Source organism: Panulirus ornatus, chromosome 13, assembly GCF_036320965.1.
Source record: "Panulirus ornatus isolate Po-2019 chromosome 13, ASM3632096v1, whole genome shotgun sequence".
Taxonomy (NCBI): domain Eukaryota; kingdom Metazoa; phylum Arthropoda; class Malacostraca; order Decapoda; family Palinuridae; genus Panulirus; species Panulirus ornatus.
The window spans coordinates 5484267-5499106 of NC_092236.1; the positions used below are offsets into that span (position 1 = coordinate 5484267).

The 14840-nt window shown below is 38.5% G+C and overlaps 1 protein-coding gene across 13 annotated transcripts in view; it reads right to left on the reverse strand.

Annotated features, from left to right (window-relative positions):
• Ythdc1 (YTH domain containing 1) overlaps nt 1-14840 on the reverse strand; it is a 141367-nt gene that overhangs the window by 44864 nt on the left and 81663 nt on the right. For 3 of the 13 annotated variants that reach the window (XM_071668510.1, XM_071668499.1, XM_071668502.1), the window contains exons 10-12: nt 12478-12584; nt 8758-8861; nt 7575-7673 (exon numbers count right to left, since the gene is read on the reverse strand). In XM_071668510.1, coding sequence (XP_071524611.1) covers nt 7575-7673; nt 8758-8861; nt 12478-12584 — 310 coding nt within the window. The remainder of the gene's footprint in view (nt 1-7574; nt 7674-8757; nt 8862-12477; nt 12585-14840) is intronic. The other 10 variants (XM_071668504.1, XM_071668500.1, XM_071668511.1 and 7 more) reach the window with 7 other exon arrangements.

Genomic DNA, 14840 nt, shown 5'->3' on the forward strand with positions numbered 1-14840 from the left:
CTGAAACAACATTTTATGAAAATGGTAGGACTAGTGTGTAATCCTCATTGCGTCTTGCTTGATAAAAAATAGCTTCTCTCCACTGTCATGCATTTCACATGGCTGTCAACCTGAAGTTTATCTGAGACTAACAACCATATAACCAGTTTTCTTTGAATTATCTCCATAGCAGTTCTATGTATGTTTCTTATTTCTTCTTGTATTGCAGTGAAGGATCTTTGTAAATTTTTTTGCTGGATTCTTCTATACTTTTTGCCATGTTTGTTATTATTCCAGATCTGTAAATTCTTTTTCTGTCTTGAACATATGCTTTCAAACCTAAAACATAATTTTCAAAGCCTTCCATTTGCTTTCATGAGTTGATACCCTAGTATCTTTACTTTCTTGACTGTCCAGAGGGAATTCAATCAATCTCTTGTGATGGTTCATCCACTCTAAGTCATCAATTCTGCTTATAAAATGCTTCTGAATTCCCTCTAACTTGTTTTTTCCATCTCTGACTGGTGACCATATAATGCAGCAGAGCTCAAATTTGCTTCCTATATATATAATGAATCTTTTCATCATTAGCTTTCTGTCTCTTATGGTGAAAGGTCCCATCTTAATACCATTCATTATGTGGTTCAATAAATAATATCTCACTAAAGTGCACCTTGAATTCAAGTTTCTCATTTATTTCAACTCCACAAGCTTTGGCATTTTCTTGATGCCAATACACTGTCAATCATTCCATGACTTATTTGTTCAAATCTCTCTTAATAAAATAACATTACATTCTCTTTCACATATTCATAGCATTCATAGATTATGTTCCCCCCCCGATTTACTTACTCTTGTATTATTTGCAAAACATCAGATTACATACACTTTCTAAAACTCCTTGTCTAATCTGAGATCATCATTGCAAATAGTGCTGAGGCTAATACCAATCATTGTGGTCTGAGATGGTATGGGCAACTGAGGCCCTAATCAAGGCCATCCCATTAACAGGGTGGTACCAGAAATAGATGAAGGCGAGCAAGTATGAACACGTACATGTGTACATATGTACATATGTCTGTTGTGTGTGTGTATATATATATATATATATATATATATATATATATATATATATATATATATATATATATATATATATATATATATATATATATCTTCTTTTTCTTTCATACTATTCGCCATTTCCCGCATTAGCGAGGTAGCATTAAGAACAGAGGACTGGGCCTTTGAGCAAATATCCTCACCTGGCCCCCTTCTCTGTTCCTTCTTTTGGAAAATTAAAAAAAAATGAGAGGGGAGGATTTCCAGCTCCCACTCCCTTCCCTTTTAGTCGCCTTCTACGACACGAAGGGAATACGTGGAAGTATTCTTTCTCCCCTATCCCCATATATATATATATATATATATATATATATATATATATATATATATATATATATATTCGCCATTTCCCGCGATAGCGAGGTAGCGTTAAGAACAGAGGACTGGGCCTTTGAGGGAATACCCTCACCTGGCCCCCTTCTCTGTTCCTTCTTTTGGGGAAAAAAAAAAAAATATATGTATATATATATATATATATATATATTTTAAAAAGTTAAAAAAATACAAGGAGGGGAGGATTTCTGGCCCCCCGCTCCCGTCCCCTCTAGTCGCTTTCTACGACACGCGAGGAATGCGTGGGAAGTATTCTTTCACCCCTATCCCCAGGGATAATATATATATAATATATATATATATACATACACACACACACACACACACACATACATACGCACATATACACACACACACACATACATATATATACATATGATAAAATGTAAGATGATGATACAGCGCTGGTGGCGGATTCATGTGAGAAACTGCAGAAGCTGGTGACTGAGTTTGGTAAAGTGTGTGGAAGAAGAAAGTTAAGAGTAAATGTGAATAAGAGCAAGGTTATTAGGTACAGTAGGGTTGAGGGTCAAGTCAATTGGGAGGTGAGTTTGAATGGAGAAAAACTGGAGGAAGTGAAGTGTTTTAGATATCTGGGAGTGGATCTGGCAGCAGATGGAACCATGGAAGCGAAGTGGATCATAGGGTGGGGGAGGGGGCGAAAATTCTGGGAGCCTTGAAGAATGTGTGGAAGTCGAGAACATTATCCGGAAAGCAAAAATGGGTATGTTTGAAGGAATGGTAGTTCCAACAATGTTGTATGGTTGCGAGGCGTGGGCTATGGATAGAGTTGTGCGCAGGAGGATGGATGTGCTGGAAATGAGATGTTTGAGGACAATGTGTGGTGTGAGGTGGTTTGATCGAGTAAGTAACGTAAGGGTAAGAGAGATGTGTGGAAATAAAAAGAGCGTGGTTGAGAGAGCAGAAGAGGGTGTTTTGAAATGGTTTGGTCACATGGAGAGAATGAGTGAGGAAAGATTGACCAAGAGGATATATGTGTCGGAGGTGGAGGGAACGAGGAGAAGAGGGAGACCAAATTGGAGGTGGAAAGATGGAGTGAAAAGGATTTTGTGTGATCGGGGCCTGAACATGCAGGAAGGTGAAAGGAGGGCAAGGAATAGAGTGAATTGGAGCGATGTGGTATACAGGGGTTGACGTGCTGTCAGTGGATTGAATCAAGGCATGTGAAGCATCTGGGGTAAACCATGGAAAGCTGTGTAGGTATGTATATTTGCGTGTGTGGACGTATGTATATACATGTGTATGGGGGGGGGTTGGGCCATTTCTTTCGTCTGTTTCCTTGCGCTACCTCGCAAACGCGGGAGACAGCGACAAAGTATAATAAAAAAAAAAAAAAAAAAAAAAAATATATATATATATATATATATATATATATATATATATATATATATATATATATATCCCCAGGGATTGGGGAGAAAGAATACTTCCCACGTATTCCCTGCGCGTCATAGAAGGCGGCTAAAAGGGGAGGGAGCAGGGAGCTGGAAATCCTCCCACTCGTTTTTAATTTTCCAGAAGGAACAGAGAAGGGGGCCAAGTGAGGGTTTCCCTCAAAGGCTCAGTCCTCGGTTCTTAACGCTACCTCACTAATGCTAGAAATGGTGAATAGTATGAAAAAAAGCAGTGAAAAGTTTTTATCGAGTTGTAAGGCATGTGTACGAGTAGGAAGAGAGAAAGTGATTGGTTCTCAGTGAATGTTGGTTTGCGGAAGAGATGCGTGATGTCTCCATGGTTGGTTAATTCATGGATGGGGTTGTTAGGGAGGTGAATGCAAGAGTTTTGGAGAGAGGGGGCAAGTATGCAGTCTGTTGTGGATGAGAGGGCTTGAGAAGTGAGTGAGTTGTTCGCTGATGATATAACGCTGGTGACTGATTCGGGTGAGAAACTGCAGAAGATGGTGACTGAGTTTGGTAAAATGTATGAAAGAAGAAAGCTGAGAGTAAATGTGAATAAGAGTAAGGTTATTAGGTTCAGTAGGGTTGAGGGACAAGTAAACTGGCAGGTGAGTTTGAATGGAGAAAAACTGGAGGAAGTGAAGTGTTTTAGATATCTGGGAGTGGATTTGGCAGCGGATGGAACCATGGAAGCGGAAGTGAGTCACAGGGTGGGGGAGGGGGCAAAGGTTCTGGGAGCATTGAAGAATGCGTGGAAGGCGAGAGTATTATCTCGGAGCAAAAATGGGTATGTTTGAAGGAATAGTGGTTCCAACAATGTTGTATGGTTGCGAGGCATGGACTATGGATAGAGTTGTGCGCAGGAGGATGGATGTGTTGGAAATGAGATGTTTGAGGACAATGTGTGGTGTGAGGTGGTTTGATCGAGTAAGTAACGTAAGGGTAAGAGAGTTGTGTGGAAATAAAAAGAGCGTGGTTGAGAGAGCAGAAGAGGGTGTTTTGAAATGGTTTGGTCACATGGAGAGAATGAGTGAGGAAAGATTGACCAAGAGGATATATGTGTCGGAGGTGGAGGGAACGAGGAGAAGAGGGAGACCAAATTGGAGGTGGAAAGATGGAGTGAAAAAGATTTTGTGTGACCGGGGCCTGAACATGCAGGAGGGTGAAAGGAGGGCAAAGAATAGAGTGAATTGGAGCGATGTGGTATACCGGGGTTGACGTGCTGTCAGTGGATTGAATCAAGGCATGTGAAGCGTCTGGGGTAAACCAATGCGGTGTTTTTGTCTTATCCTGGTGCTACCTTGGTGGATGTGTGTGTGTGTTCCATTTCATGTGTGGCAGGGTGGTGATGGAAATGGATGAAGGCAGCATGTATGAATATGTACATGTGTATACATGTATATGTCTGTGTATGTATATGTGTGTATACATTGAAGTGTACGTTGAAATGTGGATGTATGTATATATGCATGTAAGTGCATTTATGTATATGTGTGTGTATAGAATGGTTGGGCCATTCTTCGTTTGTTTCCTTGCGCTACCTGGCTGTCGCGGGAAACAGCAATTAAGTAAAATAAATAAACATGAATATCTATATTTATTATACTTAATCACAGTTTTCCGCATAAAGTGAGGTAGCGCAAGGAAACAAACAATGAATGGCCCAACCACTCGTATACACAAAAATATAAACAGAAACGCCCATACATGCACATGTACATATACATATCAACATACACACACATACATATATATATACATATACATACACACACACACACACACACACACACATACATATATAAACATTCATATTCATATTTGCTTGCCTTCACCCATTCCTGGAGCTACCCCACCCCAAAGGAAACAGCATCACTACCCCCTGCTTCAGCAAAGTAGCGCCAGGAAAAGACAAAAAAGGCCACATCCATTCACACTCACTCCCTAGCTATCGTGTGTAATGCACCAAAACCACAGCTCCCAATCCACATCCAGGCCCCACTATTCATTGGTTCAGTCCATCGACAGCACCTATATATATACCCTAGCCTGAGCTAGGTACCCATTTTATTGAGCAATATGCAGGGATGGATGAACAGCTGGGCTGACTGGGGACAGACTGCCACAACCAGGATTCAAACCTATGCACTTGATCCTGGGCTGCCCATTAATGCACCATGATCAGAAACGTTAACAGAGACACCACGGACATCCGTTTGCCACTACTTTCAATTTTCTATTAGGCAGAAACTCTTTGATCTGTTTTCCTAATTTATGTACTTTTACTCATTTGTCTTGCTAGTTTCTCTACCAATACTCTGCAATTTACTACGTCTCAAGCTTTCTCAAAATCTAGAAAAATAGTGTCTCTATGTCAGTCAAGCTGTCCATTATTTGACAATCTTTTCTTTATGAATTTATGGTAAAGTTTTGGATATTCTTCTGCCTCATCCACAGTATTCTTTTCAAAGATTCTTTGCTCCTCCTTTCTTATCCTGCTATACACATTCCTTTCTCTCTCTTTTCTTGCAAATACTGGTTGACTGGAGTGCTGCCTATTTCTTAACCACTTATATCCCAAAGCACCTTTCCTTTAGACATCTTCATTAAGCCATTCTTCCCTCTTTCTCAACTTTCTCTCTATATTTAAGGTTAGAGGTATCCATGATCCTACTGGTTCACTGTACATTTCACAGAACCTCTCACAATAATGTCCTGGTTCCTTGCTATTGAACTCAACTTCCCAATCTGTGTTACCATAAAAATCATTTAAGTCTGGATAGTTTCCAGGTTTCTATCTCCTCTTTAGGTCTTGTCTAGCCTCTACTCTTTAACTTTCTCATTTTTTTACACAGTCAAACTTGAGCATTAGATTATCAATTTTTCTAGTTAGTGTTTAACATAATACATAATATTCTCAATATCCATGCTAGGATGTGTGAAGATAAGGTCTACCAGCAATGGTGTATCAGTCCCTCTCATCTAGTATGTTAATTGACATGTTGGAAGAGAAAATGTTCGTATGTACACTCTAAGAATTTGCCTCTATGACTCCCTGTCACCATGATCTAAATTTTTCTAAGTCATTTCTTCAGAAGTGAGATTGCCATTTCCACTATTTCTACCATCTTAGAGAAATGCATGCTCTACTGCTTCCAGTACCATCCAGATTGTTCCTATCTTATCAATGTATATTTGCTCAGGATCACTGTTCTTTGGAAGATTATGTTTGTCAACATCAATATGCATTTCTTTCCTGCTTTTACAATTCCCATATTCACTGTCTGAATGGGCCATCTTCCTCTATTTCCTAAAATTTATAACAGTCATTAAGTAACCCTCAAACATCTCACAAAATTTTCCTTTCTAATCCTAATTCTCTTTTTTCAAGTTCTATAAAAATATATTTTAACTTTACAGTTTCAATAAATTACAATGAAAAATAAATCTCTGAAGAAGTATCATTTGTCCAGTGCTTTCACTCTCATAATGTGGAGAAGTCAGCAAAATTATATAAAAATTATGGAAGTAAGGGCTGAGTGTTAACTGAGTTGTGACTGCACATGTTATAGTTAATTATACATAAAAAAAAGACTTATTACTGATTACTGTCATGCTTCAATTTACATAATAAATCTTTTCATGCTAAAATCAATGTGATACACAATTTTTTTCATAACAGCTAAACTATGCAAGTCTGTAAAATTACCAGCATCAACAGTCAGACACAGTGCTTTCAAGTTAACATGGACACTAACAATACTATTTCAACTTTTGATACAAACCCTTCTGCTGCCTTAACTTAGTCAACTTTCAATGCAAGAAGTCAATGTCCTTAAAAATCACTCTCCAAACAATCTTCAGACAGATCGTCATTAAACAATACAGGATCATCTACCATGCCCTCTAAGTTTCTCTAAAAGCCACTCAATTTCCTCCATAAAAAACTAAAGAAAATGTGCTCTCTGGCATAGCTGAAGGACGACCGACTGTGGAAAGAAGAAACGATTGCATAGTGCCACCCCAACCATCATCTTGGCTCATCTTGTGGCAATAAAACTTAAGCGTTAAACTAAATGCATACATATCCATCCAGAGGCATTGCTCAGTTTGGGAAAATATCCATATGGAAACATTAAGGGTTTACAAGACCAATCCTTCCCTTCCTTTGCCCTGTCTTTCCCTCACTATAATCATGTACCCCTCTGGCCAGAATAAACGGGAATTTCTCTCTTTAGTAAGCTTTGTTTCCATATCTCCAACAATATCAGATGCATTTTCCCTAACACTACCCAAAAATTCCAGCTATATTTAATGTTTACACTAATCCACCTTCATCATATTCATCATCATTTGTATACATCGATTTTGGTGTGTGTGTGTGTGTGTGTGTGTGTGTGTGTGTGTGTGTGTGTGTGTGTGTGTGTGTGTGTGTAATGAAGTTTTTAATGCAGCTCAAAAAAATCAACAACTACAATTTACTAAGACTATAAATTATAAACCATGGCAGGATACCAAAACCAATCTATTTCAAGTCATCTTTCACAGTGGTGCAAGAAACTCAGAAGTTTTTATGAAGTCAATGTAATGTATCATGCTGTGCAAAATCAACAAGCTAATATTACTACCCCTCACGGAGACCCCATATTAGGAAGTCCTGGTCTACAACATGTTAGCATACGTTCCCTCAGCAAAATGTTATGACCAGAATAATGTACTTACTGGTGGAGGGAAGGCCATAGGGGGTAAATTGCTTGGTGCACGGGAGTGGAAGTCTCGCATCTCCCGCATGAAGTCTTGATACGTCTGTAATGAAGAGTCCTAACACTGCTTTATGGAATGGCTCAAAGTTATTACTAAAATTTTCACCTAAATAAGAATTCCCAACATACAGTACTGGAGCATCATTAATTCATGCTTATAGGGCTAAGACATGATACCAAGGATTTTACACTAACTAGAGTTTATTCAGACATTATGCAGACTTTTCATTGCCTCTGAGATGATTTTCTGAATCCAGTCTTTCAGAAATGCTGACTCAGATTCAGAATATAAAAATTTAGAATCCTGAAGAACTACAATTTTCAATCATAGCATTAACGTACATAAAAATGATTAATCAGAAGGATGCCTTAAGGGTAAAGGGATAAATTCAAGAGAATAGTTACCTTTTGGAGTATCTTTTCAGTCCCTCAAGATGGAATTCAGATCAAAGAGCATATCTCAAACCTCTCCATATTTCACAAGCCTGAATTTTCACCATGTAAAAATCAGATATCCAGACTTTTGCAGACCAGTATAAACACTGTGTGTAATGTAAAAAAGACCATGGAATGTGTGTGTGTGGTTGTGTGTGTGTGTGTGTGTGTGTGTGTGTGTGTGTGTGTGTGTGTGTGTGTGTGTGTGTGTGTGTGTAAAAGCATTTTTTGTTCAAAGTTTCTTCCCTAGTTTAATACTAACATGATACAAATACAACTGAAGAAGATATGATCCACCTGCTCCACATGATGTTCTGAAACTGCATGTGCCTGATATAATTTGCCAAGTGCATGCAATGGTCTGAAATGAACCTGATCTACAAAATGCTCAAGGTTTTATGGACTCAACATCATTTCTTGAAATTTACTTAGTTAACATGAATGAGATTCTATAGCATCAAACATCAGTTTCATCAAACATCAGTTTCTTTTTAAAGAGTTCTTTGTTCCGATTAAAAAAAACAGTACTTGAATATTTATGGTTGTATCATAAGGTATAAATCAGCCATACATACTCTCAAGAAATCTAGAGTGCAACTTACTGTTCACTTAATATACCTGTCAATCTCATAATATGATGAGTTTTTTTTTTTATAAAGCTCAATTTGTCACAAATGTTGCCTTGATTCCATTAACAACATACTCACCAATTTATGACTGCTTGTGCCGTTATATGAGGACCCTTCTCGTCGTGGCACAGCGCGATAAACAGGTGATCTCTCCCTGGCACGTTCTCTGGTGTATGCGGCTGCTGAAAATATGCTCAACTGTTTGCAAACTCATCTTATCTAGTTGCCTGTGACAAAATATAATACAAGTAATAAACAAAAAAAATGAGCACCATCTGAGGCTGGTACACCCCAAATTCATGAGCTATGGCAGAAGAGACTGTCATGACCTAATTGATGCCTTGGGGCTCTGGGAAGGGGCCAGCCATCATCCTCTAGGTTAATCCAGGGTGCAATGGCTATAAGTAATTGGCCAGTCAACATTCACACACAATTTCAACTTGTGACATTATTTGGGTCATTCATATTTTCTTATGTATTCATTTACATATGATTTTCTGTAATACCATGTAAAATAAATACTAAAGTAATACCAGCATCATCCTTTACTGATCACACTATTTCAAGCAGTAAATTACCTGTTTTACAGATTCATGTCTGTAAATCATTCCCTTACCATGCTGAATGAGAAATAATTACCTTGCACTACCAGTAAAGTCACCAGAGCTAGAGTCATTATTTTTTTTTTTTTTTTTTTATACTTTGTCGCTGTCTCCCGCGTTTGCGAGGTAGCGCAAGGAAACAGACGAAAGAAATGGCCCAACCCCCCCCCCCATACACATGTACATACACACGTCCACACACGCAAATATACATACCTACGCAGCTTTCCATGGTTTACCCCAGACGCTTCACATGCCTTGATTCAATCCACTGACAGCACGTCAAACCCTGTATACCACATCGCTCCAATTCACTCTATTCCTTGCCCTCCTTTCACCCTCCTGCATGTTCAGGCCCCGATCACACAAAATCTTTTTCACTCCATCTTTCCACCTCCAATTTGGTCTCCCTCTTCTCCTCGTTCCCTCCACCTCCGACACATATATCCTCTTGGTCAATCTTTCCTCACTCATTCTCTCCATGTGCCCAAACCATTTCAACATACCCTGCAGTCACTCAAGTATAAGATGCCCACTATTCTAAGCTGTAGGATGAGTTTAAGACATATTTCATGCGAAAAATCTTGGACCTCTATTCTAAGGTGTACCCAAAAGTTGAACCACCACTTTGGAACCACACATCAAAATTCCCTTTACATTCAAAATCACTTACATACTTTATCGCCTTTAACTATAGCAAATACCAATAAACTACATCCTTCCTTTTTTATGAAAGTTTGGAATACATTTAAGACAAAATGTACTAATACCACTCAAAACAAATATACAACCTAAAATGCAATTAGAAAACAGTGCAGAGCAAACACCACAATGTATCTTGTATGATGTTCCTTGCTGTATGGAAAAGTGGTGATTGAGAGACAAGTGGAATGCACAAAGCAATAGACAGGAGAGAAACAATAAAGCTTCAGAAGTGGTGGACAATATGTGGATCATGTGTCTGCTTTAAAGAACAGACTTGTACGTGACATTCATGAATCTAGAGAAAGATGTAACAGAGATGATAAAGATGCGTTGTCAAAGGCGTGGCAAGAGAGCTGCTAGAAGCATAGAAGCATCTTTATAAAAAAAAAGGTAAAGCATTTGTATGAGTGAGAAGAGAGGAGGGTGGGTCTGCAGCAGGGGTGTGTGCTATCATCAAGGTGTTTAATTTTGTTAATGGGTAGAGTGGTGAGGGAGAAGATTGTAAGGGTCTTGGAGAGAGAAGTAGGTATGCAGTGTCTTTGGGGTGGTGAGGCCTTGGAGGTGAGTCAGTTGGTAGGAGATTCATGTGAAAAACTGCAAAAGCTCGTGTCTGAGCTTAATAGCATGTGAAAGGATAATGTTCAGAGTAAAGGTGAATAAAAGCAAGGTTACAGGTTTAACAGTGAAGAGAGACATGTTATCTGGAGTGGGTTTGAATGGAGAGAATTTTGAGGAAATGGAGTATTCTAGAAACCTGGGAGTTGCTATAGCACCTAATGAATCCATGGTGATACATTACAGAATAAAAAATATAGGAGGAGGTATATATGAAGACAATACAAGTATGAAGGAACAAACAAATGGAAGGGTTTTATAAACTCAGCTCTAAGGTATGTAGATGTTATGGGCAGGGTACATGCCCAATAATAAGTCAAGCAACTCAAATGAGGACAGTGGACATATCAATCCCAAGAGAGTGTCACTTTCTGCTCAAGAGAAATGCTCATGAGAAATAAGTTAAACTTTGGGGCAAATCATTATCAGATCACTTGCATACTGATTCTCACCTCACACACATACCCTCATGTATCCTAAATATCAAAGTGCACAAGAAAATCGATACTAATGTAAGTGCCTCTTCATTTCTCATTATATGCGGTAATCTGATCTGTCAAATAAGACAAACATCTCCATTCATACCAAACTCATACAAAAAATATCCCCACAATATGTAAATAAAAATCAGTTCTCTAGTATCCTTGCCTGAAAGACCTCTGTCCATGAGCAGTTTACTTTTTTATAGCAGATCATATCTTTAGTACATTAGCTGGGCCTGAAACTTTTCAGCATTGGATCTGTCTTCACATCCCTCACCGATGACTACAGGATTTGAAGATGGTCATAGAAGCAAGATATCTTATGAAATACAATAATACCCAGAATTCTAGCTCTCTGTCAACTTCACGAACTCTCATTCACTCGAGGTTCAACTAATCACACGAAATATAGTGAACATTATTGGAAGCAAAAATGGGTATGTTTGAAGGAATAGTGGTTCCAACAATGATATATGGTTGCAAGGCATGGGCTATATAGATAGGGTTGTGCAGAGGAGGGTGGATGTGTTGGAAATGAGATGTTTGAGGACAATATGTGGTGTGAGGTGGTTTGATCGAGTAAGTAATAATAGGGTAAGAGAGATATGTAGTAATAAAAAGAGTGTGGTTGAGAGAGCAGAAGAGGGTGTATTGAAATGCTTTGGTCACATGGATAGAATGAGTAAGGAAAGACTGACAGAGAGGATATATGTGTCAGAGGTGGAGGGAATGAGAAGTAGGAGACCAAACTGGAGGTGGAAGGATGGAGTGAAAAAGATTTTGAGTGATCGGAGCCTGAACATGCAGAAGGGTGAAAGGCAAGCAAGGAATAGAGTGAATTGGAACGATGTGGTATACCGGGGTCGACGTGCTGTCAATGGATTGAACCAGGGCATGTGAAGCATCTGGGGTAAACCATGGAAAGTTTTGTGGGGCCTGGTTGTGGAAAAGGAGCTGTGGTTTCAGTGCATTATACATGACAGCTAGAGACTGAGGGTGAACGAATGTGGCTTTTGTTGCCTTTTCCTAGCGCTACCTTGTGCTCATGCGGGGGAGGGGGTCGTCATTTCATGTGTGGCAGGGTGGCAACGGGATGAATAAAGGCAGCAAGTATGAATTATGTACATGTGTATATATGTATATGTCTGTGTGTGTATGTATATGTATATGTTGAAATGTATAGGTATGTATATGTGCGTGTGTGGACGTGTATGTATAAACATGTGTATGTGGGTGGGTTGGGCCATTCTTTCGTCTGTTTCCTTGCACTACCTCGCTAACGTGGAAGACAGCGACAAAGTATAATAAATAAATAAATAACAGAAGTTTTAAAAAGACTAAGATTTATGCTGGTGCACTTGTAAATAAGAAACACCACTTTTTTTTATTTCTACCTGGCTTGTCAGTTCTGCCTCTGAAGTTGGGAGGCCCTCTCAAACGCTTTACTCTTGGCCCATATTCCTCTCCTTCATATCGTCTTCGTCGACCACCACCACGACTGCTGGGAGAAAAATCATTTTGTATTAATGAGGTGACAACATTTATGTAAATGCTCATTATCAAACTTCATTCATACCAGTACACAAAGTATACAATTGAAAGCAAAATTCAATCAAATCCCAACTGTTACTGGAAGTATTTGCAGTGAAATTCGTTAAAAGCAAGAATAGTATAACAATGCCATGCGTTGCCATGGTTATTCAATACTGTATACAGACATATGAGTTGCCAACCCAGGTTATGAAAGGAATCAGGAGTGAAGAATGTTGTCTAACAATGATGAATACAGTAATAACAGCAAAATCAACCAAGTAGTTACATACAATGGAATTGGAATTTGGGAGTTTCAGAAAGAATAGCTATAAATACACAAGCAAATTAGCTTTCCAACAATGGAATCTGACCAACAAACATTCAATGAACTGGACAGGGAAAAGTCATATAAACTTGAATTGTGTTTCTGAGCAGTAATTTCAACAGGAATCATGTAAGTCTATTAAGAAGGAAATCTCATGTAAATCTATTAAGAAGGAAATCTGAAAGGGAAGTAAATTGAGAGTCTTAAGTTAAAAGGAAAATAAATGTGCCATAAAAATAAGCAAGGTTTCTTAAGAAATATGTAACCCATACTGCTATGTTAGTGAAACACTGGTTTTAACACCAGAATGGTTGGCATTCTTTTTTTATACAAGTGTATCAACCTATCCAACTCTGAGTACCTAAGATGAGATTTAGCCATAATGGTAGGGCCAGTACAATGCACTCACCACATTTCTTGCTTCAATAAGACTACTACTGTTTTCAGCTGCCACCTGCATTACATAATTATCTATTTTTGGTTCACATGGCACTAATTTCAACTACATGTCAAGTATTCTTTCAAATGCTTCTGTAGTTGTTCCACGCACATTTATTTCTCTTGGCAGTATAAACTGAAAAAATGTTCTAGCTTCCTGGTTGCCTGAATTCTATTCAGTACATTCCATGGCACCATGGGATTCTTGAGGACTTAATAACTCTGCACCTTCCTTGTTGACATCCTTTCACGTTTAACACATCTATATCTTTAATTTGTTGCCATGCGTAGATTATATATCTTTCTCTTCCTCTTTCTACATCTTTATAGTTGCCCATACACCCTCTTCTGCTCTCTCAACCACACTCTTTTTATTACCACACATCTCTCTTACCCTTTCATTACTTACTAGATCAAACTACCTCACACCCCATATTGTCCTCAAACATCTCATTTCTAACACATACACCCTCCCCTGCACAACCCTATCTATAGCCCATGCCTCACAACCATATAACATTGTTGGAACCACTATTCCTTCAGACACCCATTTTTGCTTTCCGAGATAATGTTCTCACTTTCCACACATTCTTCAATGCCCCCAGAACTTTTGCCCCCTCCCCCACCCTGTGACTCACTTCCGCTTCCATGATTCCATATGCTGCCAGATCCACTCCCAGATATCTAAAGCACTTCACTTCCTCCAGTTTTTCTCCATTCAAACTTACCTCCTAATTTACTTGTCCCTCAACTCTACTGTACCTAATAATCTTGCTCTTATTCACATTTACTCTCAGCTTTCTTCTTTCACACACTTTACTTCTTTGCTTCTTATATATACACTGAACATTCTCATCAACAGGTTTGCATCTCTTGTAGTGAAAGTTCTCAGAATCATACCACTCATCACTTGATGGTGTCATCTTCTAATATACTTTGTGAAATCAAGTCTCATTTATGATGGCACACAAATATTGTACATTTGTCTCAATTTCTATTACTTTCTATGCTGGGCTTTTAAATGGTACATGTGCATTCTTTTATGTTCCAAGTTCATCTTCATCAAATTCATCACATTCACTTCTGCCCATCTATAAATGTATTTAATCTTTTTGCATCCTCACCTAATTAGTCTGTTCAGTAATTTTTCTTACTCTGGTGTCATCAGCAAAATGCCTTTCTATGCTTTCCTTTACTTCATTCCCAATATTTGATATCAATACCATAGAATAATGAGGTTGCCATTGCCTGTGGTACCCCTGATATAACATCTTCCTTCTCAGACATGGTTTCGTTTGCTATAATTTTGAACTTTGTGTCAGTTAGAAACTCTTTAATCGATCTCTTATTTCATTCTCTGCATTTTGCCTAGCTACTTCCTCTAGCAAAAGTATGTGGGTTTCTTTGTCAAATGCTTTTGCAAAGTCAAGAAATTAGTATCCATTCTTTTTCCTTGGATAA